This window comes from Apis cerana, linkage group LG1 (genome assembly GCF_029169275.1).
Source record: "Apis cerana isolate GH-2021 linkage group LG1, AcerK_1.0, whole genome shotgun sequence".
Taxonomy (NCBI): domain Eukaryota; kingdom Metazoa; phylum Arthropoda; class Insecta; order Hymenoptera; family Apidae; genus Apis; species Apis cerana.
In genome coordinates, this window is record NC_083852.1 from 10,553,478 (window position 1) to 10,579,981 (window position 26,504).

Genomic DNA, 26,504 nt, shown 5'->3' on the forward strand with positions numbered 1-26,504 from the left:
ATGTGATCAAGTATAATTAATGTTCGTGTATACAATTCTTGATATATATCATAATAAATAGATAAGTAGAAATAATAATCTCGAGTGTATAGGTTAGGTGATATTTAAATATTAATTGATTATTATTAATTGATCACTATAACGATAAATGTGATAAATGTTCATTAAAAAGTGGAAGTTAATTATATAAAATATAAAATTATTTATTATAATGTTAGAATGAAATATCATAATGACATTATGATACAGTAAGTACGTTATAATAGTAATATTATTATATATATATTAAGTAAAAAAATTTATTTGAGAATATCATGTACGTATATATTATTGTATATATATCATTTAAATCAGAAATTTAATTTTATTTATTTAAGTTAAAAATATATTTAAGTAATAATAATAATTTTTTTCAAATAAATTTTATTTTTCTTTATAATATTATTATTAATTTATGCAGAATTAATTTATAAATTTATAATTTAAAAATTTTTGAATTATATATTTTAAATTCAAAATATATACTTTTATATTATATTTTTAAAATATTTAAAAAAAATATCATTCGTTACAATCTTAAATATTTTAAATATTCTTTTCTTCAATTATTCTAATTTTGACATTGATTGATCACCATTATTTTTTTTAAACATATTATATTCGAAAACATAATTTAAATAGAAAAAATTCTCTTTTTAGATATACTTTTATTTTTTGAAATTCGATAAATAATAATAGTCTGTATGTTTATCTCGTCAATTGTAGATATATGTATTTTTTGAATAGAATTGCTGAATATAAGAAAAGAAAAAAATATGGAACTATTATCTTCATGATGTTTTTGTATTGTGAGCTATGCATTAAGGAGAACAACACAGGTGCATTATGCGAAGAATATTTAACAAAAGAATACTTAAGGAAAGAGAAAATATTAACATTCTAGGTCACCGATTGTATAACACATTCATGATTAGAACGCATTCCCGTGATGTGTAATTTACCAAGTTTGTGGATTATCAAAATTATTTGATAAGCAGGAAATTGTTTCCGACTACTAATACGGATTAACCTAATGCACCTAAAAATATATATTGTAATACATATCAATTCGAACACCATATTGTGCGAGAAAATATTAGTTTATATATTTATTTATAATAAACTTTTTTAAATTGATTTTTAATATATTAATATAATCATTATTAATTACTATAAACGTAAATTTTATTTATTTAATGTATAATTTTCTATAAATTAAATAAAATTGAATAACAAAAAACATTGTAAAAATATTCAGAATTATATAAATTTTATATTTATGTTTATAAAAATTATATTTTAGCAATAAAATGAACTGAATGATTTATTATAGTGAATGAATAATCATATTTGAATATTACATTTTGTCCTTTTTTAAATTTATAATTATAATAATATAATTATAATTTAATTTATAATAAATTATAAAATCAATAATTTCTAGGACATTTATGATGCTTGTAATGCAAGTCATTGTATACATATGTATAGATTTACAGAGTTAAAGCATATATACTATGATACTATTGTTATAATTCAAGGAAAAAAAAATAATGAAATTATAAAATTGATATGTTAAATTTGAAGATTTGATGAATGAATTATATTACATTATATAAAATAATTATATTATTGTAAAATGATATAAACTATATATTTTTGAATTAGTTTCTATTAAAAAATACAAAATAGTGTATATAATCTTCATAAATTAAAGTTACTTGATATTTTAATATTGTAATTTAAAACTTTGTTATTTATTTTTCAGTAATTTATACTAATAAATGAATTTAATAATCTATTTAAAAAGATTTACAAATTTTGAATCTATGAATTATAAAAATAAATTTTTTAACTACGTTATGTTGATCAATGCAACTAGAATGATCTAACTGAACTTAATCGAGACATACAAACCCGAAATGTGTGCCGAATAAATCCGAACTTAAGCCGAACTAATGTGCATCCGTGAGTATATGTAGGTTTAGTTTAGTTTGTCACTGTAAAAAATATAGATTTGTATGTTTCGTAATCAAAATTAGTTTCTATTTTAATAAAAAATATTAGAACATTTATTTTGAAAGAGATAATTTTTTTTAATACTTTTCAACATTAATTTTATTTAAAATGAATAGATTTTATAAAAAATTTGTCTAATATTTTAAATTATATACAAATATAAGGAATTATGAAATCTGATTTTAATCTAGTTCAAACTGGAAAGATAATATTAATCTACAGATATGGCATAACTCAAATATATATATATATATATAAAATATATATATATTAAAGAGATATGTGTATTTGAATGATGTTATATTTACTATTATTATTGATAAAGCTGATTGTTTATTAAATAATAAAATATAATTAAGAATCTAATAAAATAAAATAATTTGTCAAATAATATTTTAAATTAAATATATATATTCAACGTATATATTTATATATATACTCATTTTAAATTGAATGAAACAGAATCATAATTATAAAAAAAATATAATTACAATTACAAATATAATTATAAAATAGTAAATTAAAGTTACGAAATCATACATATTTTGAATCAATTTGTAATAATTACATCGAAAATAGGATTTGTTTTTGATTAAAAATGATTGTAATAATCCCTTAATTTATTGCATTTTGATAAATTAGTATTTTATTGTTTTCAGAATAAGAGGCAAATTATATAAATTTCAAACGCGATAACCACATATGCCAGTATTATCTTATTGAATGAAAAAATATAAATTTGTACAACGAGCAATGATAAAGCTAAATACGAGAGTATATATATAAAGTGAGAGAGATAAGATACGATTGTTCAATACGATACCGAAGATAAGAAATGATTGTATGATATATCACATTATTATACTATAGTGATTATACTTACCAAAGGAGAGAAAGTGTTATAAAATTTTTATCCATAGCATGATTTGTTGCGAAACGTTTAATCGAGGAAAATCACCATAGATTTGTTTAAGAGAAATCTTGAAATTCGAAAAATAGAGAATCAAAATCTATGAAATTTCAATAATATATAATTTTCTTACATAACTTAGAAAATCTTGAATCTTCTTAGAAAAATTTTTTATTTATTAAATTTAAAGATCGATAATGATTAAATAAAAAAAAAAATAAGAAATTATAGAGATAAATCTAGATTTATTAATGTCACTTTCAAATCGGTCACTTTATTTCCAAGTTTAACAAATTTCGATTAATGATAAAAAAAAAAGATGGACATTTTTGATCATTGTACTCCATATAATGATTTTGATTAACTAGAAATATATAATATAAAATATAATCAAAAGCGCCTATTTCTCAATTGATATATGTCACACAGTTTTATTAAATCAATTTTATGGAATAGGCATTAATTTTATTGAAATTGAATTTTAATTGCCTCAACAAAGATATATATTCAATAAATTTCTATTAAAACAGATTTTAATGATTATCATTTTTATAGTCATTATATTAAAACGATCTAACATTATGATTGATATTGATATCAATAGTGGTAGCTGAATTTGATGTGGATTGATCTTTTTAATAGGACTTAACGAAATCATCATAGATAAACACGTCATGCTGGATACATTCATATTAATATCAATTTCTTCGATATTATGATCGGCAGTAAAGATAGTCAAAATTCTATTATTGATTCTTATTCTTCCATCGTTGACTTCTTATTGAATATCAACTTGATTAGATAAATAACTGGAATAATAATTTCTTCTCTATAGAGTGTCTTTATAAATCGTCGACTTTCAGTTTGATAAGATGATATAAATGGAAAGAATATATAAATGTAAAGGTTACATAATAACATTATTAAAAAATGTAAATAGAATAATTTACATATTATTTTGTCAAGACACAAATAACATATTAGAATAATAAATGTCTCATAGCAAGTTATTTCATAAATCAGAGATACAATAAAATTTCCTAATATTAAAGAAAAAATAGATGATCAACAATAAAATATTATAAAATAGGATCTAAATAGAAGAAAAAATAATAATAAAATAAATATTGAATGAATTCTTAAAATTCCAAGCTATATTAAATCATTAATTAAAAAATAAAATTTAATAATATAAATTGATTCAAAAAATATAAATAATACAGAATACATATAAGTAGAATACATATTGAAAAGATCTGACAATACAAAACAAACTAAATCTAACTTTTTCTTTTTTCTGCATCTCTTGAATGCTTTTACAATTGTGCTCTCTATTTCTCTTCATTGTTCAACATATTCTTTACATCATAGAATAGTTTCGACTGAAAAATAATTATTATTAAATTATTATTATTATTATTATTTGTGCATGAAAAGATATAAAAGTAAATAAAAAAAATTATAAAAAATATCCAATTTTCAGCAATTAAAAAATTATCAAATACAAGCCATCGTCGAAACTTTTTATTAAAAAATAAGAAAATAGAATTTTTCATATATAAAAGTAATTAGATAATTTTTTAACAAAATTATATTTCTTATTTTTCAATTCGTTTCGAATTTGGTAATGGCTTCTCTTTCCATAATCATTTGATCATATCCATCATAAGATTCTTGGTAACTAATAAATAACCAATGCTGAATAACAATGTTGTGATGCTCGATGATCAGTAATATCGTTTGCTTAAAACAGAATCATTTTTTTCTTTCTTTTCTTCATCACATCAACGATTGTGATTTAACCGTTTCGAAATCTACGATTCATTTGATTTTTAAGAATCTTTCTGGAATTATGCATATACTTTCACAACGAGAAATTTTCAAGGAGAATAAGTTTTCTTATTTACGTATATTCAATAAGAAATCACAAACAAACTGGTTATATCTACATTGTAGAATAATTTTGTATTATTTTAAATCTGAAGTAAATGAACTTTAAGATTCGAATAAATAGACTTATGATTAAAATCTTATTATGATATAAAGTATTTGATTTTACATATTGCATACGTTATATATATGTTTAATGAGTCGATTTATTAAAAGATAAATAAAATAATTAATCATAAATAATGATGAAAGTTTAAAAAAAATATTGTAAGATCGAGATTCGTAATTTTAAGAGATTAAAATTTTTACAATTGAATATAGATTTCTTTCATGTATACGCAACGAAGTAATTCTTTAGAAATTGAATATTTTTACAATAATTTTTTTGTTAAATTTTTTTTTTATATTAAATTATTTAAATATTCTTGATCTATCTAGAATAATTTAAGAAAAATTTTTTTTTTAATGATCATTGAGTTTTTAGATTAAAATCAAATAGAGATTAGATTAAAGAAATAGAAATTTGAGATCCTAAGAAAAGTAACTACATATTGTATTTTCCTAGATTAACCTCTTAAATGAGCAAATCATGTAAGTAAATATTGGATATTTAAATGAGTAAAGCGTACAAATAAATATCAGGCACTCAAATGAGTAAACCACATATATAAACAAATATAAATACATCAATTGGATCAAATGAAATAAGTGTTTCATTTATTATTTTAACTGATTATAGTATTAAAGAATTAATTTAAATCATAATTCATCGGTAATTTTAGCAATCAATTCGATTTGTTTATCTTCTCTGATTGGATTTGATGGATAGTGTACATGTTGATTGACATTTTAAGGTATCGTTTACAAAAACGAAGATAGAAATTGTATTGATCAAAAATACTTTATTGACTTACGTCAGTAAGTTTAGTTTTGTCAATAGTTCAGTTTAATTTCACTTACGTCAATGTTAGTTTTTGCAAATGTAAATATAGCGTGATGCATCTGAATGCAAATACAATATTGCATTTAAAACAGAATATCTTCTCATAACGTAAATATTTTGTTATGCCCAAATTATTGATAATTCAAATTATGAATTTATATTTTGTTTTTTACCAAAATTAACAGAATTATTTTTGTAATGTCTAATTTGATATATTGCAATAAATGAACATTTTCATTTGTTATTCGTTGTCTTCGAAGTATAAAACAGATCCGTAATGCGCTTCGTAGATTAATGAGATATTCGGTGTTACATACGATGTCTGCTCCTTTTCTTCAAGATTCTATTAATAACACCGGTTTCATGGATTAAATCATGATTTGAGATATAGGAGAAAAGTGAATATACATATTCATTCGGATGGAATATTTATTAATTCTAATTGAAAGATTCAATCAGACCTAATTTCTATTCCTTGGATAACTGAGTGAAATAGAATTTTAATTTTACGTTATTGAATACGTCAAACATTTTTTTATATTATTGCCATTGAAAACATATTTGAAAGAATTATTTTTTAAAGATAGACTATCTTTTAAAATCTTATTTTTTTATATGTCAATTCTTCCTTTATTATTTTATTTCTATGGATAATTGACTTAATAACATGATGCATTTGTAAAATAATATTTTCATCTATTAATTTTTCTGTTAATTATTATTCTATTATTCTATCTTTTATTATTTAATAATTATATTTTACTTTTATTTTTTTCTTTCATTCTAAATAAAATATATATCTCTATAAATAATAAAAATGTTATGGATATTTAAGATATTGTCAATTTTTTTCTTGGAAAGAAAATTTTTGTAGAATATACACGATCCAATGCCGACCTTCGTCTTACATCAGCGATCTCTTTTTGTCCTCGAGACGTATATGGAATCCACATGGAGATATCGTGTTTTTGTACACTCCTTGGAAGATGCTTTTTCTGTAAAGGGTAGGCAACCGGATTCCAGAAAATGCACAACTTTCGATACTTATTGTTACTTCTTTTATTGATTTTATTTAAAAATTAAACACCATTTGTCTATTTATTTTTAAATAATTTTTTATAGATTGTATTTAATTAAAATATTAAAAATTTAATATTAATTACGAATCAATTTAAAAAATATACATATTAAATAAAATTCTCAAAAAAATGTGTTTAGATGATTTGATTGTCACACGTTTGTAAAAAAACATGATACATTAGATTTTACCATCTATTATATTCTCATTAAAGAAATGTACATTCATGCAATAAAATTAAAAATTTCTTATTCGAAAATTTAATTTCGCTTTATTAAACATCAACGCCATACTCGTATTTATTGAATTAAGTTTGCATTGGGATGATATCGTACCCTTCCTCATCCTCGATCTTCGCTTTTCTCGACCAAGCCTAACTGTTCTTAATGTAATAAAAGAAGATTCATGAACGAATGAATCATGTTTGTTCGAATGAATGCATGAATAATCTTAAGAGAATCGTGCAAATGTTGATCGCATTGCAATGAGAAATTAAACGAATTCTTTCTTAGTGGAGCGAGTCTATGTGAAAGGTAAAAATATAAATTGATTTGTTACTTATGCAATGCAAATATGTTATTGTGTAACACGCTCGACAATAGCCTTATTGTAAATAATAATCATGGTGGTTTTGATAAATCATATTTACTCGAGCGAAACCTATATGCTTCTATTTGTTTAATCGAATCAGTATTTTCGTAATCGATTGTAGGTTATGTTTGTTCAAACTGTTATATTAATAGTATACAATTGTGTTCTCTCATTAATAATCTTAAACAGCATGATTATTTATAGAAGTATTTTTGGAAATGATCACATTCCAAGTTGTTCTTGTTCATATACTTACATATATTTATAAAGATCTAAAAAAGATTATGAAAGTAAAAGAACTTTATAGAAAAATATCCGATATCATAAATTTTCTCAATTTTTAAAACTATATAAAAATAATAATAATAAAAAGTTTACAATTTATTTTACAATTTGCCCAATAGTTTCTTTTAATAAAATATAATCAAATATATTAACACAATAATCATTCTGATTTTTATTTTATTATAAATTAAATAATAATATAATAAAAATGTCTTAGAAGAATTACATAGTATATTTGAACAAAGAGATAAGATTCAATTTTTTTTTATAATAAACTTTTAAGAATAGAAATAAATTTAAAACTTAACAAATTTTCATCTCCTATAATAAGGCCTGTTTTTAGACGGCAGAACAGATTCATCCGTCACGGCTGAGACTTCCGTTCTTTGTTTGCAGTTTCTATTTCAGCATGTCCTCGACCAATCACAAAGGAAGACACCAGTTATCGAACACGTCGAGCCAATCGTTTACCTCGAAATTATTTCGTTTGTTTATCCTCTTTTTCGATAACGAGCGATATAAAACGAAATTAAAACGCCATCTAGTTAATACGAGAGTATACATAAATGAATCAATTTGATCGTGGGTAAGTAAAAATCATGTTTAGTATCGTATATTCCATTACGGAATCTCTATTGTTATGTTCTAAATTGAAGTTGATGTCATTCACTATCGCACTTAGTCGATCTTTATTAATATAAATTTATATCGCGACAATAACGTTAATTCAAGTATAAATGATATATATATATATAGTCAGTGTAATTCATGACACGAACAATATGATTTAGTTGATCGAATGCGTTTCGGAAACGTTAAATATAGGTTTCCTGTGTATATTGTAAATCGAACAAGGTTAATAGCTTACTTCCTTTTTCCATCATGTAATTATCATAGAAATAAATCTAATTCGAACATTCGAACATAATGTTAATTAATATTGCTAGATAATAAATTTTTGTTTATACAAAATTTTAAATATATAATTTTTATCATTAATTAGGATATGTTTAATTCTAATGTTAATTTTTCGTTTTTGAAAATTAGATTGCATATACTTGTAATTATGCTTGTATTTAGATATTGTATTCTTAAATATTGAGAATAATGAAAATGAATCTAATATTAGAGATATAAAGTTTAAATGCAAAGTGTATCTTTGTTACATTTTTGAAAAAGGAATAAAATTTTTAGCAAAAATTAATTAGAAGAAAAACTATTTAAAAAAGTACAAAAAAATTATTTTTAGTGATATTTAAAATATTATTAATATTGAAAATATATTTATGCATCATTATACATCAAAATCAAATTAATTAACATTAATAAATATAAAAAATATTATTTAAATTGTTGCTTTGTTAACAAAAAAAAAGAAATTAAAAATTGTATCCAATGTAACATTGACAAATAATTATTTCACGCGTGATTAAATCAATAAATGACATTCCTTATAAAGTTACAAGATTATTCTGGAACGCATTATAATAAATATATATATATACAATAATGAATATAATTCATTCCATTAATTCATACCAGCAATACCAAGACGAAAATTTCTTCTTTACCGCGAAACACACCCCATAAACTACCATTAACGGTTCAATAAATGCCTTAATAAAAGCAAAGGATCGAGTCAAAATTCTATTTGTATAAATTCATAAATCTAGTTGATCTACGGCACAACTTGACATTATGTCATCTCTATAGTTCAAAAATATAGATTAAGACACGTAATAAAAATCTTATAAATTTCAAAAATCAATATGCAATAGAATTCAAGTAAAAAAATGAAAAATATGTCAATTAAATATTAATATATTATTATTATTTTTTTTTTTACATAACATAATCTTTTTAATCTTTTCAAGCTGCTGATATAACATTTGTGTGACGCCAAACCATTGTGATTGACATCGAATCAACGTTATATAAAGATACTTGAATCGTCTTGCAGAACGAGCCAAAGGTGTGAACGTGATAAAAATCCCGAATCACGTTTGATTCCAGATAAATAAACGGTTTATTTAAAAAGCATTATTCCTTGACACTTTGATAAAAAAAAACATATATAATAATGAATAAATGAATTAATTTTAGATACAAGGAAGAAAAACATTAAAAAACAGTAGTAGGAAAAGAAAGTAAGTTTATTTGAAAGGTCTATTACAGGAAGCATAAGTAAAAAGCATAAAATTTTAAAAATCTTTATTACTATGTTAGTTTATAGAAAGATAATTAAAGAAAGAGAAGATATCGATTAAGAAAAGATACTTAATCGATTATTTTTCATTTTCTTTGTACACTTATTCTTTAAATCGCAATCAGATATTATCCGATTAGTGGTATTATCATGTTTTTAATGTATACGTTAGATCATTTATGTACACCTTACATAAATAATACATACACTTCTTGTGACGAATGCATATGAATGTAAGTGAATACTTTGCACTACAAGTCTAGGCGAAGAGAATAGTTACAGAAATAGCTTATGACTCAATATTAGACAGCATATTTAATACGAACCATACGGAATTATATTCATTTCTTGTGGTCAAAAATCGATGATTTATTTGATAAATATTTACACGATTTCTATAAAACATTAATGATCGAAAAATCTTAAAATTCTAAAATCAGGTCCATGTTGAAGAGATTCAAGATCTTTTCAGACTAAAGATTTTTGAGTTAAAAATTCAGATCTAAATTATAAAAAAATTTCCAAGTCACAATTTATAAAAATTTTTAACTCGAAATCCTCGATATTAAATTTGTTGATATTTAATAAATGATGATTTTAGATTGATTTTTGTTAATTCTTTCGAATTTGTAATAGTTTCGAAATTCTACAATTTCAAATTAATTTTATGTAATATTCTTTCATTTTCATTATTCGAATATCTTAGGAAATATGAGCATTGTGATTTTCGATCAAAATTGCCAGAATATATAACTTGCTCCTGTTTTAGCACTTAAACAAGGAAGTTTATGTTTAAAAACGTAGGTTTCATTCTAAATATACTTACTTCAGAGTTACCAAATAATGGGACAAAATGGCTATCAGTGACATTACAAAGTAGCAGTATAAAGAACACGATTTCCAATCCTATCTAGAGAGACTATATTAAACTGCATCATTGCTTCATTTACTCATTCTCTTTCTTTAGAAAATTTTAGAAAAAATTTTCTATTTTCTACTTCAAATTACTCTGGAATAGGAGGAACAAATCAAGTGAGAAAATAAAGATTCAGTTGGCAATCTTGTTCAGCATTGCCACAAAAATTCCTTCTTAAGAAAATAACGTCACATTATTCTTATTTTTTCTCTATTTATATCTATGAATCATATTCTCTGAATATATTAATCTTTTTTCTGAATTTCAAAATAATAATCTTGGTCTCAATCCACGCTAAAAGCGATACACAAATTCAATTAATAATCAAACAAGATAAAATGTTTGCAGTGAATAACAGCAATGAGAAAACAATTTCTTCTTATTTTCATCGATTTGAAAAAAAATGAGTAAAAATCGAATAATATTGCTATATCATATCTCTACATAATAAATCTATATTATATCTCTACAAATCTTGTTACTGATATTTAACAGTCATTTTGCCTGGTATTTGGCAATTGTGATTCTCTTAGTTTGTTGTCTTATTCCCAAAATATAATTTAACATCAGATTCTGCCTAAAATTCTCTCTAGCAATCCTGCTGCCAACTCCCTGGCTAGAGAAAAATGACACACAGAGTTATATATAATATTCGAACGAAGTAGAAAAGGTTTCTTTCTAATCAGCAGTAATAAAAATTATTTATAAGTTTTTTTTTTATATTTATTATTTTTATCGTTTCATTTATTAATTATAAAATATACATTAATTCATTATTTATATGTAAATGAAATAGGGAGATGATAGGGAAATAAAATGAAATTAAGTACAAAGATATTATCGCTGTAAATATAAATTTATTGAAGTCTTACAGTGCTTAGATTGAACAAAAACATACGGCAAACTGAACAATTTAAGTACACCTATATCTTGTCAATAAATTCGCCGTATAAATATTATTTTACATCTATGTAAATTGTGTATGATTTTATTTATGATATATTGTATATATCTATGTATAATTTATATACAAATCCGATATAATACCGTATATGTAAATATACATATACAATTGATCGTAGAAAATACAAATTATTCTTCACGAAATTTTTTTTTCTTTTAAAGACATTTCATATCTCATACAAAGCAAATTCTTCTTGATATTCGAATTTTGTACTTCTTTTTTTTTTGCATTTATGTTTACACTTACGTATCATTGAAATTTGTAACAACAATGAACATTGTGTATTTTTTCTATACATGTATGAAAGCCTTTCCCCTTTCAAAATTATGACAACTGTGAGCATGAATTATTATTATTATTATTATTATTATTATTATTTGTTTTATTTGTAATCAATTTAAAAGATAAGAATTGCTCAATAGTATCTTTCGTCGAATAAGTCTTTTATTGTACTTTTTATTGCGTTTTGTTTAGAATAATCTATAATAATCATATAAACGAAAGCATGTATACTAGGCGTTAACGTTACGTGCCAAAGAAAATATTTAGAACATAACGTGATGATTTTAAAGTGAATGATGGCTTACATATTTACAAAGCTTAACTCTTAGTGGATATGAGAATACAACAGTAATTGTTGTTTCGCTTAATAATATATAAGATGATTTTACCCAAACTTTAATACAGTGAAAAAGAAACTAGACATTCAATACAAATTACAAATTAAATTGTAATAACAAGAAAAAGAATATTTTCATCTTTATTTTATCTCGAGAGAAATAAATTTACCCGAGAATGAAATTTGTCTTCACTTTGTCATTAATTATTGAAATATTTTAAATCTCAAACTTTCGCTTTAATTATTTGTCCTATTATTCGTAAATTAAACCTTACTTAACATAGCTAAATCAATATTAATGATCTCGAAGAACAATACATATCGGAGACATCAGTCTTCTATATACAAAAATATAAGAATGGATAAAAGAAGATCGCAGATGAATGAAAAAGTTAACAAAGAAATTAAACTATCTTTAAAAGATTATAATACACCATTTATAAAATGAAAACATTTCTTTCTCTAATGCTGTATGTATGTATGTAACTTTTCCTCCATTGGTTTAATCATTCATCGTATATTTATATTGTTCCCATATGTATCAAATAATCGACAAATATTATCGATTCATCCTTTGATTCATTCTTTAGGTATCATTGTTTTTTTTTCATCCTTTTAAAGAGACCGACTCTTCTCGAGTTTCTTTCACTTAAACTCCTTTAAAAATTGTGCAATTGACTTAGCGACATTTAAGACGGAAGTATTCACGCAAGTTTCATGTATATCGTGCGGTCTCTCATCTTGCAGTGCTTCAACTCCCTCAATGCTCTTTGTGCCTCGCTAGGCGACGCGAAAGCTACTCTGGCATCGCCTGTAGGCATACCTCTTTCATTATACCGACGTATCACGTTCTCTCTTTTAACATCAAAGTCGCCAAAGAACTCGATGATCTCGTTAATGTCAGCTTTGAAAGGGACATTTTCCAAGGACAATACGCAACCAGGTTTACCAAAACCTTCCACTACGTAATCCATGGAACCTGGGTGTCGGCCTAACATGTGTCTAGGTATGCCCATCAAGCCAGGAGGGCATCTAGGTCCGAAACCAGAATTACCGAAGCGAGGCAAATGATTCATGGGTCCGGAAAATCGTGGCCTTTGCTCCTGAAGCGGTGGAAAATGTTGCTGTTGCGTTTCCATGATCTGTGGATCAACCATTCCTAACGTTTCCAACATTTTCGCCCGTGGAACCAGCTCTATCGTAGGGACGTTCTTGCCAAAAGGTAAACCGTTTTTAGCAGTAGCTCTGAGAGCCTCGTCCGCCGTGTCGAATTCACAAAAACACTCACCAGCGGGTTTCCCATTCTGATGCAACATGTGTATTCGATGGGGCACGATTCCAATGTCGGAGAAGAAGTCCAAGATATCGCGGTCGATCGTTTGGAATGGGAGACCTCGCATGATAACGCAATCCGAACTTGCCGTTTGATTCATACTATTCTGCTCGTGATCACGTTTCGCTTGAGCAAATTTTTCCTCGGTGATCGCCGTCGCGGTCACGGGTTTATTGCCAATTTTCAAAGACGTATTCACCGACGCTTTCGCATCCTCTATTCTGGCAAATTGCACATAGGCCATGCACTGGATAGTTCCAGACTCCTTGCTACTAGTGATGAACAGGTCGTTGATTTTCCAATCGTGGAACAATTTGGCAATATCCATCTCTTTGGTAAAGGACGGCAGATCAGTTAGCAAAATACAGGCAGAGGATCTGACATCGTCTATTCCATCTTCCCCCCGGTCCCTCTCCTTCTCAGGAGAGTACGAATCCACCGCTTTGTCGAAGATGCTTTCATCCAAATGCAAAACCTCCACCTCTGATCCCCTAACGAATCTGGTCGTGCTCAATGCGAGTTCCTTGCCCTCAGCCTTGCTGAACTTAACGTAAGCAATACCAACACGATTCCCGTGATTATCGTTGATCAACTTGAGCCCATCTTTTCTTATATAAATACCTTGAAACGCGTGACGAACGTCGTTGTACGTGGCGCTCAAAGGCATGTTACGAACCTCGACACAGTGTCCACCTCCGCTATTGTTTTTATTCTCGTTCGAGAATCTGTTGGTCGAGCTACGGTTCCCTGGCCTGTCACTGTCGAAATTGAACTGAGAACTATTCGTTTGGAAGGCGTGCGGATTGCGGCGGCCTTCCAATTCTTGCACCTTGCTCAAAAACGGATTGTTCGGTCTGATGCCTGGCCTGTAATTCACAGAACCGTTCGAGCCGTATATATCCGCCCCGAACTGGCCCGACCTGCCAGGGAATCTGACTTGATCCAATCTGCTTTGCTCGTTCTGGTTCCACGGTTCTTTCGGCCGGTTCAACGAGCTCACTCCGCTGCTCAAATTAGGTAAATTTGACCCGCCCACGTTCTGAGACAACGGGCCCATACCTACAGTGTGGCCGAGCGTTTGCATGTGCGACTGCATCAAACTTCCAACGCCATTTATTCCATTGATCGGAAACTGACCTTGCTGAAGCAACGACGGATGCCCCATAACCATAGACCGTGGCTCGCCGTCTTGCGACAATGCTGCTACCCCAGCGCCCAAAATCCCAGGCGCCAGCATGGCGGCCTGCATCTGCGTCTGCGGCGGCACCTCCCAAATGCCATTCTCCAACGGTTTCTTGGCACCTGCTACAGGCTTGTCCTTGTGAAACTGGCCCACGCACACCACGTCGTTGTTATCGTCGTCGTTGGCGTCCTTTCGACGCTCCCCAGTTGAATTACGCTTGGTATCCCGATCCCTCGATCGTGTACGATCCCGGGACCTTGATCTATCGCGACGGCGACGCCTATCCCTTCTGTCCCTCTCCCTGTCCCGCGATCTACTTCTATCACGACGTCTACGATCTCGTCCTCTGTCTCTATCTCGTCGATCCCTATCCCTGTCGCGGTCACGAGATCGAGATCTGTCCCTGGATCGAGATCTGTCCCGCCTGTCTTTGCGATCCTTGCTCGACTCGCTGTCGTTGTCCTTCTCTTTCTCCCTTCGGTCACCGGGCGATCCAGGCTTTTGAACAACCGGGGCGACAGCAACCGGCGCCGTTTGCATAAAGGATTGAAGGCTCAAGGTCTGTTGGCGAGCCGCCTCGATAACTTTCTGCATCTCCGTTCGCGAGCTCAGCAACAACTTTATCTTCATTTCTTTGATCTTGCCGCCATCGTGCATCATCGCCTGTCGGGCATCCTCGTCGGTGCTGCAAAAATGCGTGAAATTCAGTCCGCGTAACCAAGAGGTCCGCGTTGGAAGAAGATGGAATTTCAAAGGGAGGATATTCTTTTGTATAAAAATTGTATAAAATTGTATAAAAATCATTAGATCGCGGCTTTTTGCGCACTTGAACGTAGAAAAATGGAAAAATACTAATCGTGTTCGTATAAATTTTAATTTTTTGAGGACTTAAAATTAGAAATAATATTAATCTCTTTCGTTTCTCAATCCATCGATTGAAATCGATTTATCGCGTTTTATCGATTTGAGTATCATTAAAATTTAAAAAATTATAATTAAGAGACAAATGTTATTATTTATTTCAATTGTATATTAATAGACAGTCGTTTGTTTACCTGAAAGCTATGAAAGCGTCTCCCAGCTCTCCGCCAACAATGTGCACACCTCCTTCCGGTATGCTCAAGCCTCTGAAAAATTGGCGAATATCCAAAGCGTTCGCGGACCATGCCAAATTCTGTAGTCTGATTATGACGCTCATTTTCAATTGTTTTTCGAGGGATCTGTAACCGAGGCGAAGGAATTCGAATTAAACGAGGATGAATGTATCCTGGGATGCAAAAATGATGCATACCTTCAGAATCATAAAGCGAATAATCGAAAGCTAGGCAATTGTGGAATAAAATAGAGATATATTTTAACGTATTCTTTTTTATTATTTATTTATTTATTTATTTAGATACATACGTTTACACATGTTGATAAATACACAATAATAAATATATACACATATAATAATAATTTTGATAAATTTAATTTCGAAGCAGGATTACGTGGTATCGATTCAAAATGATTTTTAATTTATATGGAAATTTTTATTGGTTTCAAAATGAGTAATGTACGAAATAAAATATATAAAATAATGGTTGTATAATTAATATTTAAAAATTTTCAAAATTCTAGATGAAATTCGATAATAATAGAAGTAACGTAACATGTGATTTACATAATTAATAAACACGATTCGAAAATTAATAACGCCGATATCTCGTTCGTTGAAGTATATAAAGATGTGAAAGTGAATTTTATTTCTAACAGGAACATCAATTCCGTATTCTTTCAAGTATAATATCTTTGAAGATTTCATCGATCGTATCTGTTCCATTTTATTGTTCGATCAAGAAATAATCACAAGGATTTATGTTTTCAGATGTCAATCTTCCGATTATATAACTAAATACATTTATAATACTCGAGCAGTTCTTGACGAAATATTTTAAAAATTATATAATTTCCTTCTTTACGTTTATTAATTTTAAAAGCGATTCATTCAAATATTAATTTATTTTCTAAAATAAAGAGATTATAATCGACTATTATTATTTCTTTTGCAATTAAATATTACTGTTAATGCATAATTTAATGTATAATTTCATTCATTAATAGAAATACATATAACATTTTATTTTTAATTTAACAATATTAGTAAAACGTAATTATATAAATATTTATTAATATAAATTACTTTCGAATTTCACTATTCTGAAATTACTAAACTAAATACACTAAACCAAAGTTAAAATATACATTATACGCCACTGATTTGTTTTAACTTCTTCTTAGGTTTCGCTCAAAAGATACAGATCTTGACGTTTGACCCACTTAACGACTGTATCGTATGAGATACTGTACAACATTTCCCAGATAATTTTCAAAATAATCAATCTTTGAAAAATTCGTGATAAAATCGAATTTATAATTAATGGTACAGTTCGAACAATGATCCATGGATGCGATATTAAATCTAAAAATAACTTATCCCCATATCTTGTACCATCTCTTTCTAAACATTGCAATAAATCTCGAGATCTAACGTTTTACGGACCATCGATTCGACTCGACAGTGTATATCCAGCGTGTCAAACTAACTTCTTATCTCACAATATCGAACTCACGGCAATAATAGAGATCACGATTCTATTATATTAAACACGAATTGCAATAATAAATTTTCGTTTTTCAAGTTATTTTAATTTATTTCCAACGTACGAAGAATATGTACTAGAAAGTACATATGGTATTTCAGTTTTAATGAACGTTTCGCAAGGTAGCACACGTGAGAATAAAAAGATTTTTTAAATTCATGTGCATACCAAGAATACTTTCCAAATTGTTTTTTCTTAACGCGACAAATATATACTTTTCAATTTTTATATTAAATAAATTTTTAAATCTCGTAAGTTCCCTCGTTACTTTGGGGAGCCGATAAAATCGATCAGGTTTAAGATTAAGTTTAATTTTATATGTTTTGAACAATGGAAAATATAGCATTATACGCTATATATTTTCACATTGGACATATTTATAAACAAAGTTACACAATTTAAGTTAAAAAGACGCGTTATTTATAGGAAAATTTAAAATTCTTCCGAGATCCAATCTTTGACGATTTAATTTAGATCTCGGTATTTATTAATCCATCTACGTGCACATTGCAAATAGATTTTTCTATTTTTTAGCCTCTTATTTTTAAGGTTTGCGTGTCTAACTTAAGTTTAATGTCCTAGTTTTAAGTAATTACGAGAACTGGAGGATCTACGCCGACACGAAAGTCGTAATCGAGCACGACCTCGATCGTAAAGATTATATAGTAATCTCTATTGAAAAGAGAAAGGGATCGTAAAATCGGTCAGACGTCAGTTCACACGTTCGGCCATCAGAAAGAGAGAGAATCGAGAAAAAAAAAAGAAAAAATTGAGAATGAGCGGTCGAAACGATTTCTATTAAAAAAGGAAAAAAAAAAAAAGAGAGAGAGTAAAATGCTGCATCTGGATGTTATCTGCATCAATTGACGTCGCTTTAACACGCTCACTGCTTGCCAAATTTGTAATATAATCACAAAGCATCGTATTCAAATTATATAACACAATTTGTCAGTGATTATAATAAGTAATATTATGTTTCAAATTAAGATAAAGAAATTTACATAATGTATAGAATCTTGGCGAAGGTTACGAAAGAATTTTTAATAGAATAATAATTAATGTTTATGATTAAAAATTTATAGATTTCATTTTACTTAGAAATAAAATAACGCTTACACGTGTTAAAAATTTAAAGAAAAAAAATATGTATTTAAAATTTTATAATTTTTGTTTAATATTTAAAATTGAAATTAATTATTTTTTAAGTTGATGAATGAAACGAGAGATATGCGCACGGAAAGTCGATCAGAATCAAATGAATATCTTAATTCGATTCAGTGATTATTGAAAAGCGTATAATATACAGATCTAATATAACAAAATTCTAATATAAATATTAATATGTACAAAAGTCGAAAGATAATTAATAAAATTAATTAATTCATGATTTATACGTAATAAAATTTAAAATAAAAATTTATGTAAAAAAATCGAATCATTATGTCAACGCGATAATTTTTTAATCTTATTATTAACAAAATTAAAAGTTATATCATAGAGATTACGTATGTAATTGTTCTGTTTGCTTATTATCGAAACGTGGCTGATACAATCATTAGTGTCCTAGGCTTTTCTACGTGGATCGATTAAAAGCATGAATAATAATCGACCAACGAATTGAATTTCTGTGTAATGAATAAAAGATCAATCACTGTTCAATAGCGTGTAAAAAACAATTCTGTAACAAGATTTCGAAGATTGTTCGAAGTGATCAGTCTAAGATATATTATATTTTATAAAAATGGTAGAAAACCATTCTTTTTTTTATTTTCCATATTTTATCATTTTTTTTTTAATTGAATGTTAATTATTTTATTATTAAATTTGTTCTGGTTTTAAATAAATTCTTTTTATAAATGATAATATTCTTTAATTTATAAATTTAACTGATGAAATGAATATTTATTTTTTGAAAGGAACAAAAAATAATAATAATCATATCTTTCCTTTTTTTAGTAAAATAAACATGTAATGAAAAATAATCCATAATATTTGTTTAATATTAAAATTTCGACGTTTTTTATTCTTTTTATCCTTCAGTCTTTCTATCAATTGAATTTCTATCATTACATATTTATATATATGTAAGATAAATATAAGATAAAATAAGTTTTCATTATTTTCATTAAAATAAAAAGAAGCAATAAAAGATAAAATCTATAATATCATATTAACGATTAAAATTTCTAATATATTTCTGCTTTTCCTATTCTTAAGTTGAATTACTTCAATAATATAATTATTCATAAAATTCTAATTAAAATAAAATAATAAAATAATTTTTTAGTTGATTATTCAACGAAATAAGAAAAATAATGGGCATTTTAATAATGACGTCATTAAAGTCTGTCATTTTTAAAGAGAGGGAAAAAAAAATGAAACGCAATAAAACGTTCAAATACAGAGAATAAATTTGAATATTGTTTTTTTCTTCTCACGCAATAATTACGTAATAAAATCCCAGCATTTTGAAGAATATGATAATTTTTACTCACGGAAACATTTATTATTTTAGCGAATTTTCTCGTTTAACGATATAAATTTGTTGAATATATTATCAAACGATAAATAAAATATTTCTTGTCTCTTATCATCATATTAATAAGTATCATGAAAAAAATTTAAAAAAAATATATATCAAGTATTATTAAGTATATAAGAATAGTTAATCATTTTTTAAATAAATGGACAATAAATTAAAACGGAAATAAAAAAAATATCGAAAACATTTTAAGAAATATTTACATTTGAGACGTTAATTTAGGAATTTCATTTCACAGAAATGAAAGTAACGATATTATTCATAAAATCATTGATTAAAAAAATGTAATTATTTAAAATTAAATTATTATAACAAAGTTAATTGGAATAAATTTTTCAATTAATAAACTTTTTTATTAGAAATTTCTTCTCATAGATCTATATCATTTGCAATAATATAGCAATATTAGCAATTCTGACGCTTTAATTCCTATATTCATCGAATGTAAATCATTCTTCTCCAACGGTGAAACGATCATCTTTAAATCAAATCGAATCTTGCGCTTTTAATTATTGATCAAGAGATAAACATTTTATATTTTAACGAAATTAATTTTTCGCTCTCAAGAACAATATTTTCATTCATTTTTATCAGAATTACTCTTGACTTTTGTCAACCACTTGGATGAACCAATTGCATAAATTAAGGAATAAACAATACCAGACAACAATAATTGCGGCACGATATTTGCTTTTTTTTTTTTTGTAACGTGAAGATACGACAGCAACGAATCCTCGATGAAAAGAAAACGCAACAGCCGCGTTAGCAGCATCATTGAAATAATTATTGACGAAACGCATACGTTAAGTAGTATCGAAAATATTAAGGAAAAGTTTAAAAAAAAAAAAAAATGGTGAAAAAAAATTGAGCACAACACCATGATTCTTTTATCAGAAAAAAGAAACAAAAAATTTTTCTTCTTCATCTTAAATTCTAATTATAACCGATGAAAATTCTATTACTTCTAACAATAACGATTAAGTTATTATAGTAAACTTAACGCAGCCTCGGGTTTCAGGAATCCGTTGGACAGCAGTTTAAAAATACAGCATGTGGATCTAGGTAGATTGGAAGTTCGATAACGTAGAGACTTGAACGCCTTTTTCGAGGCACAATCCTTAACCATGTTTCATTTCACGTTTTCATTCGCGAAATATTACAAGAAGGTAAATAGTAAAAAATTTATAAAGGTACACGATGTAATAAAGTAGTCGTAAAATGGGATAATGTTCTAAAAAAGATAGGATACATAGGATAGGATTCTTATTGAAAGTATCTATGGAGGCCTACCACCATGTATTCGATTTAATTTTTTCTTAGAAATAATTTAATTTTAGAGAGATAAGATACCTAGAATTTCCAGAGCACCAATTGCAAGAATCAGAGGATTGAATAAATTTTTGAGAACTACGCATCAAGTCAGCAGATGAAAATTCTATGTAGAGTTATTTTTTCTTTTTCTTTTCTTTTCTTTTTTTTTTTTTCCGTAAACGAAATTCGATTCGCCTTACCAAATTATTCGACTCGATAAGTCGATTTTTAATAAAAATTTGATTGTTATTTGTTCATTATAAGCATAAGGATTCTCGATAACTTAATTCTTCACTTCAAAATAACCACACGATTCCAACAATTTCATATTGGAAATCTTAATATCTGAACGTTCATCAGGATCAACCCTAAACGACGATCGATGTCGAAGTTTGAGCAGATCGTTGGCTGTGGTGAAACTTCGTCAAATTTCGCGACTAGGCTTCAACAGGTCGACACAGATCGATGGAAAAATTATTGACACAGAGAGACAACGACGAGGGTCAATCAGCAAATATCCACCTCGAGGTTCCATATCCGTACAGCGGTGGCACGTCCATGATGTCGTGACAGAACAAGAAAATTCCAGAGGAACGATGAACGCGCGTCTCAAACGTTTTTTTTTCTTTTCCTTTCCTTTTTTTCGTAAAACTTTGTCACACGTCGAACTTCCGTCGAAGACTAAAACAAGCTCCCTCGAGCTTACTTTGGAACGTTTGATGACCATTAGAAAGAAAAGTTTCAAAAACGCGTTTTTAAACTCGTTCAAAATATTTTAACGTTTCGACCAAAACGTTTCGAAGTTCAAATAACAAGACTTATATTCGCTGAGTGTGTGTATATATATATATATATATATATACTATATATATATATATATGTGTGTGTATGTACGAGGAATTCGATATATCTATCTCACTTCCACTCAAGCGGCTTTTTAATCGCGTATTATATAATATACGCTGTATAATACACATCGCTAATGATAATGGAAAAAAAGCATAATATAATTTTGATCTATTCGAAGCAAGTTAATTTTGTTCTTTCATCTAAAATGTAAAAATGATTTCCTTAAAGGAAATTTTTTAAAAAATCTGTTTTTATATTCCCGTAACATAAATCTATATATATATATGTATATATATATCAATATATAAACATTTTTTCTTCGATTAATTAATGTGTTAATGTTATGAAAAATACAATTTAATATCTAAATTCTGAGGCTTTATATTATTCAATATATTCGACGAATTATTATATTTTTGTGTTAAACTTTTTTTTTTTTTTAAATTTAAGATTTCACTTGTAAAACAATTTAATACTTCAATTTCATCCATAAATTCATCTTCCATTTCTGCAAAATTTTTCAAATGTGTAATACATACACATTTACTTTTTCCAATTTCGTTTCTTTTCTTTTATGGTAAAATTTATGAAGATAGGAAGAGGGAATAGGAAGTATATTGATCCGAAATTGTCGTAATTCATAAAGCTGGCTGCATATTCGTTACGGGAACAAAAGATATGTTGAAACATACGAATAAGAGAAAAAGAGATCCAACGAGAGACAACGAGATTCGATTTCATTCACCAGATTTTTATGCGGTCAATCTGAATCAGTAGCTGCATCAACTTACAAGCAGTCGCCGCAACCAAACGCAGTTTTTCTCCTTAATATTTATTTTCCCCTTTCCCTCGTTTACTTTTCTGCATTGCCATTATTATAAGAAAGTAATTTTATTTATATCGAAAATTCGAAACCTCTCTTGCTCGACACTTTTATGATCTAAAAATACCTTTAATTTATCTTTAAACTTTAATAATATCTTTAATAATTAATTATTTTATTTCAATTAATAATTTTATATACTTTGATTGTACTTTATATATTATATTCATATTCAAAACAAAAGAAGTTTCGAATATCAAAAAATTACGAACTTTCGATTGTCGAATAAACGAGATTATGTTTAAAAAAACGCGCTTTCGTCGTGAATGAAAATATTAGCATAACTATTAAAAGTATCAACTAAATATATAAAGGCCCAGTGATGCAAACAATTGTAGCATCTTTCTCTTCCTTTCTCGTGTTGTATGCACGACCTGATACACGTCATCAGTAGTACGATGTATTGTTGTGTAGATATAAGATTAATGACCGATTTCCATCGTCCACATATACATTTGATCCATGAGTTTCCTCGTCGCTCAGCACCACAATTAATATATTTCTTGCGACGGTGTGTGAAACGATTGTGCTAACAATAATAATAAAATAATACGATTGCTTTTTAGCAATAATTCATAAATTCAATAATTTTGTTGAATCCAAGAACGATTATTTCGAATTCTAAGAGTATTATTTTTTTTTACGAATATTTTTTAAAGAAATCAAATCGGTTTTTATAAAAGTCTGTTTTATATATCGTTGTTTTAGTGATTGATACGTTTTATGTATGTTGTTTAACTTAATACGTATTAGGAACTAGTACCATTGTTATAATCCTAAATTTTAGCCACAAAAATGGAAAATTTACGCTATTTTTAATGGATTTAACGTTCAATACATACTTTGAACCGAAGGAAAAAACTGCACTTGATAAAATGGTGCAAAGTATACAACAGGAAAAACAGAGTAGAATAATTCGATGACCATTGTGTCCACGTAGAACAGTGCAAACGGAAATGCACTTGAATGATAAGGCGATGACTCCCAGCGTTCAAGGACCTTGCAAGAAAAATGCACTCCTTTCTTGCGCTCCTCTTAACTTATATTTTTTAAAATAAACTAAATATGTAAAAATCACGATTCATACATAAACGACCTTTATCCGCGCCTTTTTATTTTAATTGGACTTCGACATTTTTTACTACTTTTTTTTTGTAGAAAAATAATAAATACTTAATTTGTATATAAAAAAAATAAATTATCATATTAAATCTTATTATTTCCTATATTTTTAGAATTTTTGTTGTAAAAATAATTGTATGGACGTACGATACATGTATTTTAATTTAAACTTTGCAAAATATATGTTGCTTTATTTATGCATGACTTCTTATTTATAAATAAACTTACCTTCTATGAATAATGAATGAATCAAATAATCATAGTTGCTGCATTTTAAGATAATATACTTCGAAATATTTAAACGCATAATGGAATAGGTTATTAAAAGAAAAATTTGATATGATACATTTTAAACATATTTTCAAGTTCTATTTTATGCAACATGAGCAGAATCCATGATTATGATCCTCTATATCAACTTAAAACTTTTACAAAAAGATATGAGTTTATATGAAAAATGTTTCTCTTCAAAAAAGTTTTCCTTTTAGAAATTTTTTTTTTTTAATATAATTCAGTACCATTCGAGTAACATGGTACATCTTGAAAAAAATGCTCAATTATTATATTTTATTAAGGTAAGTTTATAATATTAGGATGTATGTGATAATCAATATTTTAAAAAATGAAGAACATATAAAAAATAATCATGCAAATATATAAAAATGTTCTTCATTTCTATGCAATATTTCGCTTTTAATTTTTTTTATTGTTTTCATTATCACTATTTTATTAATTACTTACCATTTCTCATTAGATAGCATGAATGTATAGTAAAAAGAGAAAATATTTTGCATGAAATGTAAATGTGAAATGGTGCTTAATTCTCAATGACCATCTTGGAACATTCCAAGATAATGAAGAACTAAATGAGCCTGTAGTAAAATCACAACACTTCCTTCCAAAATTATGAGCTAGATTTTATTACATTACTTATGAAGCATTACCTTCACTTTAGATACTTGAGAAATCTCTTCCTTCTTCACCCTCAGTTAAAATGTACGATGAAAGATAAGAAGTTGATGAGAATAAAGACGACCAAGCAGCAAGTCCATCAGCGAAGGATAATAAAATGAAGAAGTGGAAAAGGAGTCAACTGCACCATGTCATTGTACTAAAGTCCAGTGATGATGGTGATACCTGATCTTGACACCTAACACACACTCAGTTGCCTAAGATCCTGCAACACACATCATTTTTTCCATACTGTACCTATAAACCTCTTATAACAATCACATACTGTAACTATAAAATAAATATTAAAAGTTTCAATTTTATTTAATTCTAAAAATTATATTATTTAAACATTACAATATATTTTATACATTACTTCTTAACTTTGAAATTTTTAAGTTTTCCCCTCATATATATTAATTTTTGCAAGTAGTAATAATGTATATTTTTATTAAAATCCAATATTATATAATTTTATACTAGGCAATATATATATATATATATATATATATATATATATATATATATATATATATTTAAATATATATATATTTAAATTTACTGTTCTTTATTTGAATAAAAAAATTAATAAAAATGAATAAAATTATTTTTATTCAATTATTTTCTACACAAAAAATATTCGATTTTTTTTAAAATAATAAGATATAAAAATTAATATCTAATAAATACATCTAACGATTCTTTATATCAATATATTTGAATCTAATATCTAAAACATTGTAGTAATATTATATTCAATAAAATAAAATATTACTTAAATTTCGATACTTCACAATTTTCAAAGCACGAAAAAACTATGTATAGGAAAAAATATTTTCTTAACTACAAAAAAAATGACAAAAAAGTGCATGAATTAAATGATTTCACACATGATAAAACTAAACTTCAAAACCAATAATAAAATTCAAAGAAGAAAAATTTTTTATTACATTGTGCATTACCCATTCGCCATTTTCACAACTTGGAAATGTTGATCGAAATATTTTGAGAAGCACACCAGAATATTTGACTCACCGAACTTACTATGCAAATACGGCGTATCTCATAAGGAGAATGTTGATTATAGAAGCCGTAAACAAATTTAAACACGACAACAAAGAAATTTTCGCTTTCAATGAACGACAATTGCTTCCTGTCTTCAGCCAATTCTGTAATGGCTGTCGTTTTCCGTGCAATCGGTTGTGAAAACCCCGCAGTCGTATTATTC

At 26.9% G+C, this 26,504-nt stretch overlaps 1 protein-coding gene and 1 long non-coding RNA gene across 7 annotated transcripts; one reads left to right on the forward strand and one right to left on the reverse strand.

Moving 5' to 3' along the window:
• The first annotated feature begins 106 nt into the window (after positions 1-106).
• LOC108001776 (uncharacterized) lies at positions 107-12,270 on the forward strand. 3 transcript variants are annotated; one of them, XR_001766768.3, is made up of 5 exons: positions 107-248; positions 787-2,007; positions 2,718-8,341; positions 9,630-9,779; positions 9,859-12,270. It is a non-coding gene; the product is annotated as an uncharacterized LOC108001776 (long non-coding RNA). The 3 variants fall into 3 exon arrangements; XR_001766769.3 differs by lacking the exon at positions 9,859-12,270 and having other exon boundaries at positions 2,718-7,412; positions 8,152-8,341; positions 9,630-9,795; XR_009828842.1 differs by lacking the exon at positions 9,859-12,270 and having other exon boundaries at positions 9,630-9,795.
• On the reverse strand, positions 11,715-26,488 carry LOC108001816 (uncharacterized). 4 transcript variants are annotated; one of them, XM_017063029.3, is made up of 4 exons: positions 26,227-26,488; positions 25,270-25,502; positions 16,032-16,196; positions 11,715-15,661 (listed from the first exon to the last, which is right to left on the reverse strand). In XM_017063029.3, exons 3-4 carry the CDS (start codon positions 16,172-16,174, stop codon positions 13,165-13,167), a joined length of 2,640 nt encoding a protein of 879 aa, XP_016918518.1. In that variant the 5' UTR covers positions 16,175-16,196; positions 25,270-25,502; positions 26,227-26,488; the 3' UTR covers positions 11,715-13,164. The 4 variants fall into 4 exon arrangements, with proteins under 4 accessions (XP_016918518.1, XP_016918517.1, XP_016918521.1 ...); XM_017063028.3 differs by having other exon boundaries at positions 26,312-26,484; XM_017063032.3 differs by having other exon boundaries at positions 26,321-26,473.
• Between the last annotated feature and the right edge of the window lie 16 nt (positions 26,489-26,504).

What these genes read in the sequence shown, in the direction of transcription:
- LOC108001816 (XM_017063029.3), bottom strand. Translation starts at nt 16,174, where the DNA reads ATGAGCGTCATAATCAGACTACAGAATTTGGCATGGTCCGCGAACGCT. An exon ending in GACGCTTTCATAGCTTTCAG is followed by an intron (nt 15,662 to 16,031) that starts GTAAACAAACGA and finishes GCATTTTTGCAG; the next exon opens with CACCGACGAGGATGCCCGAC.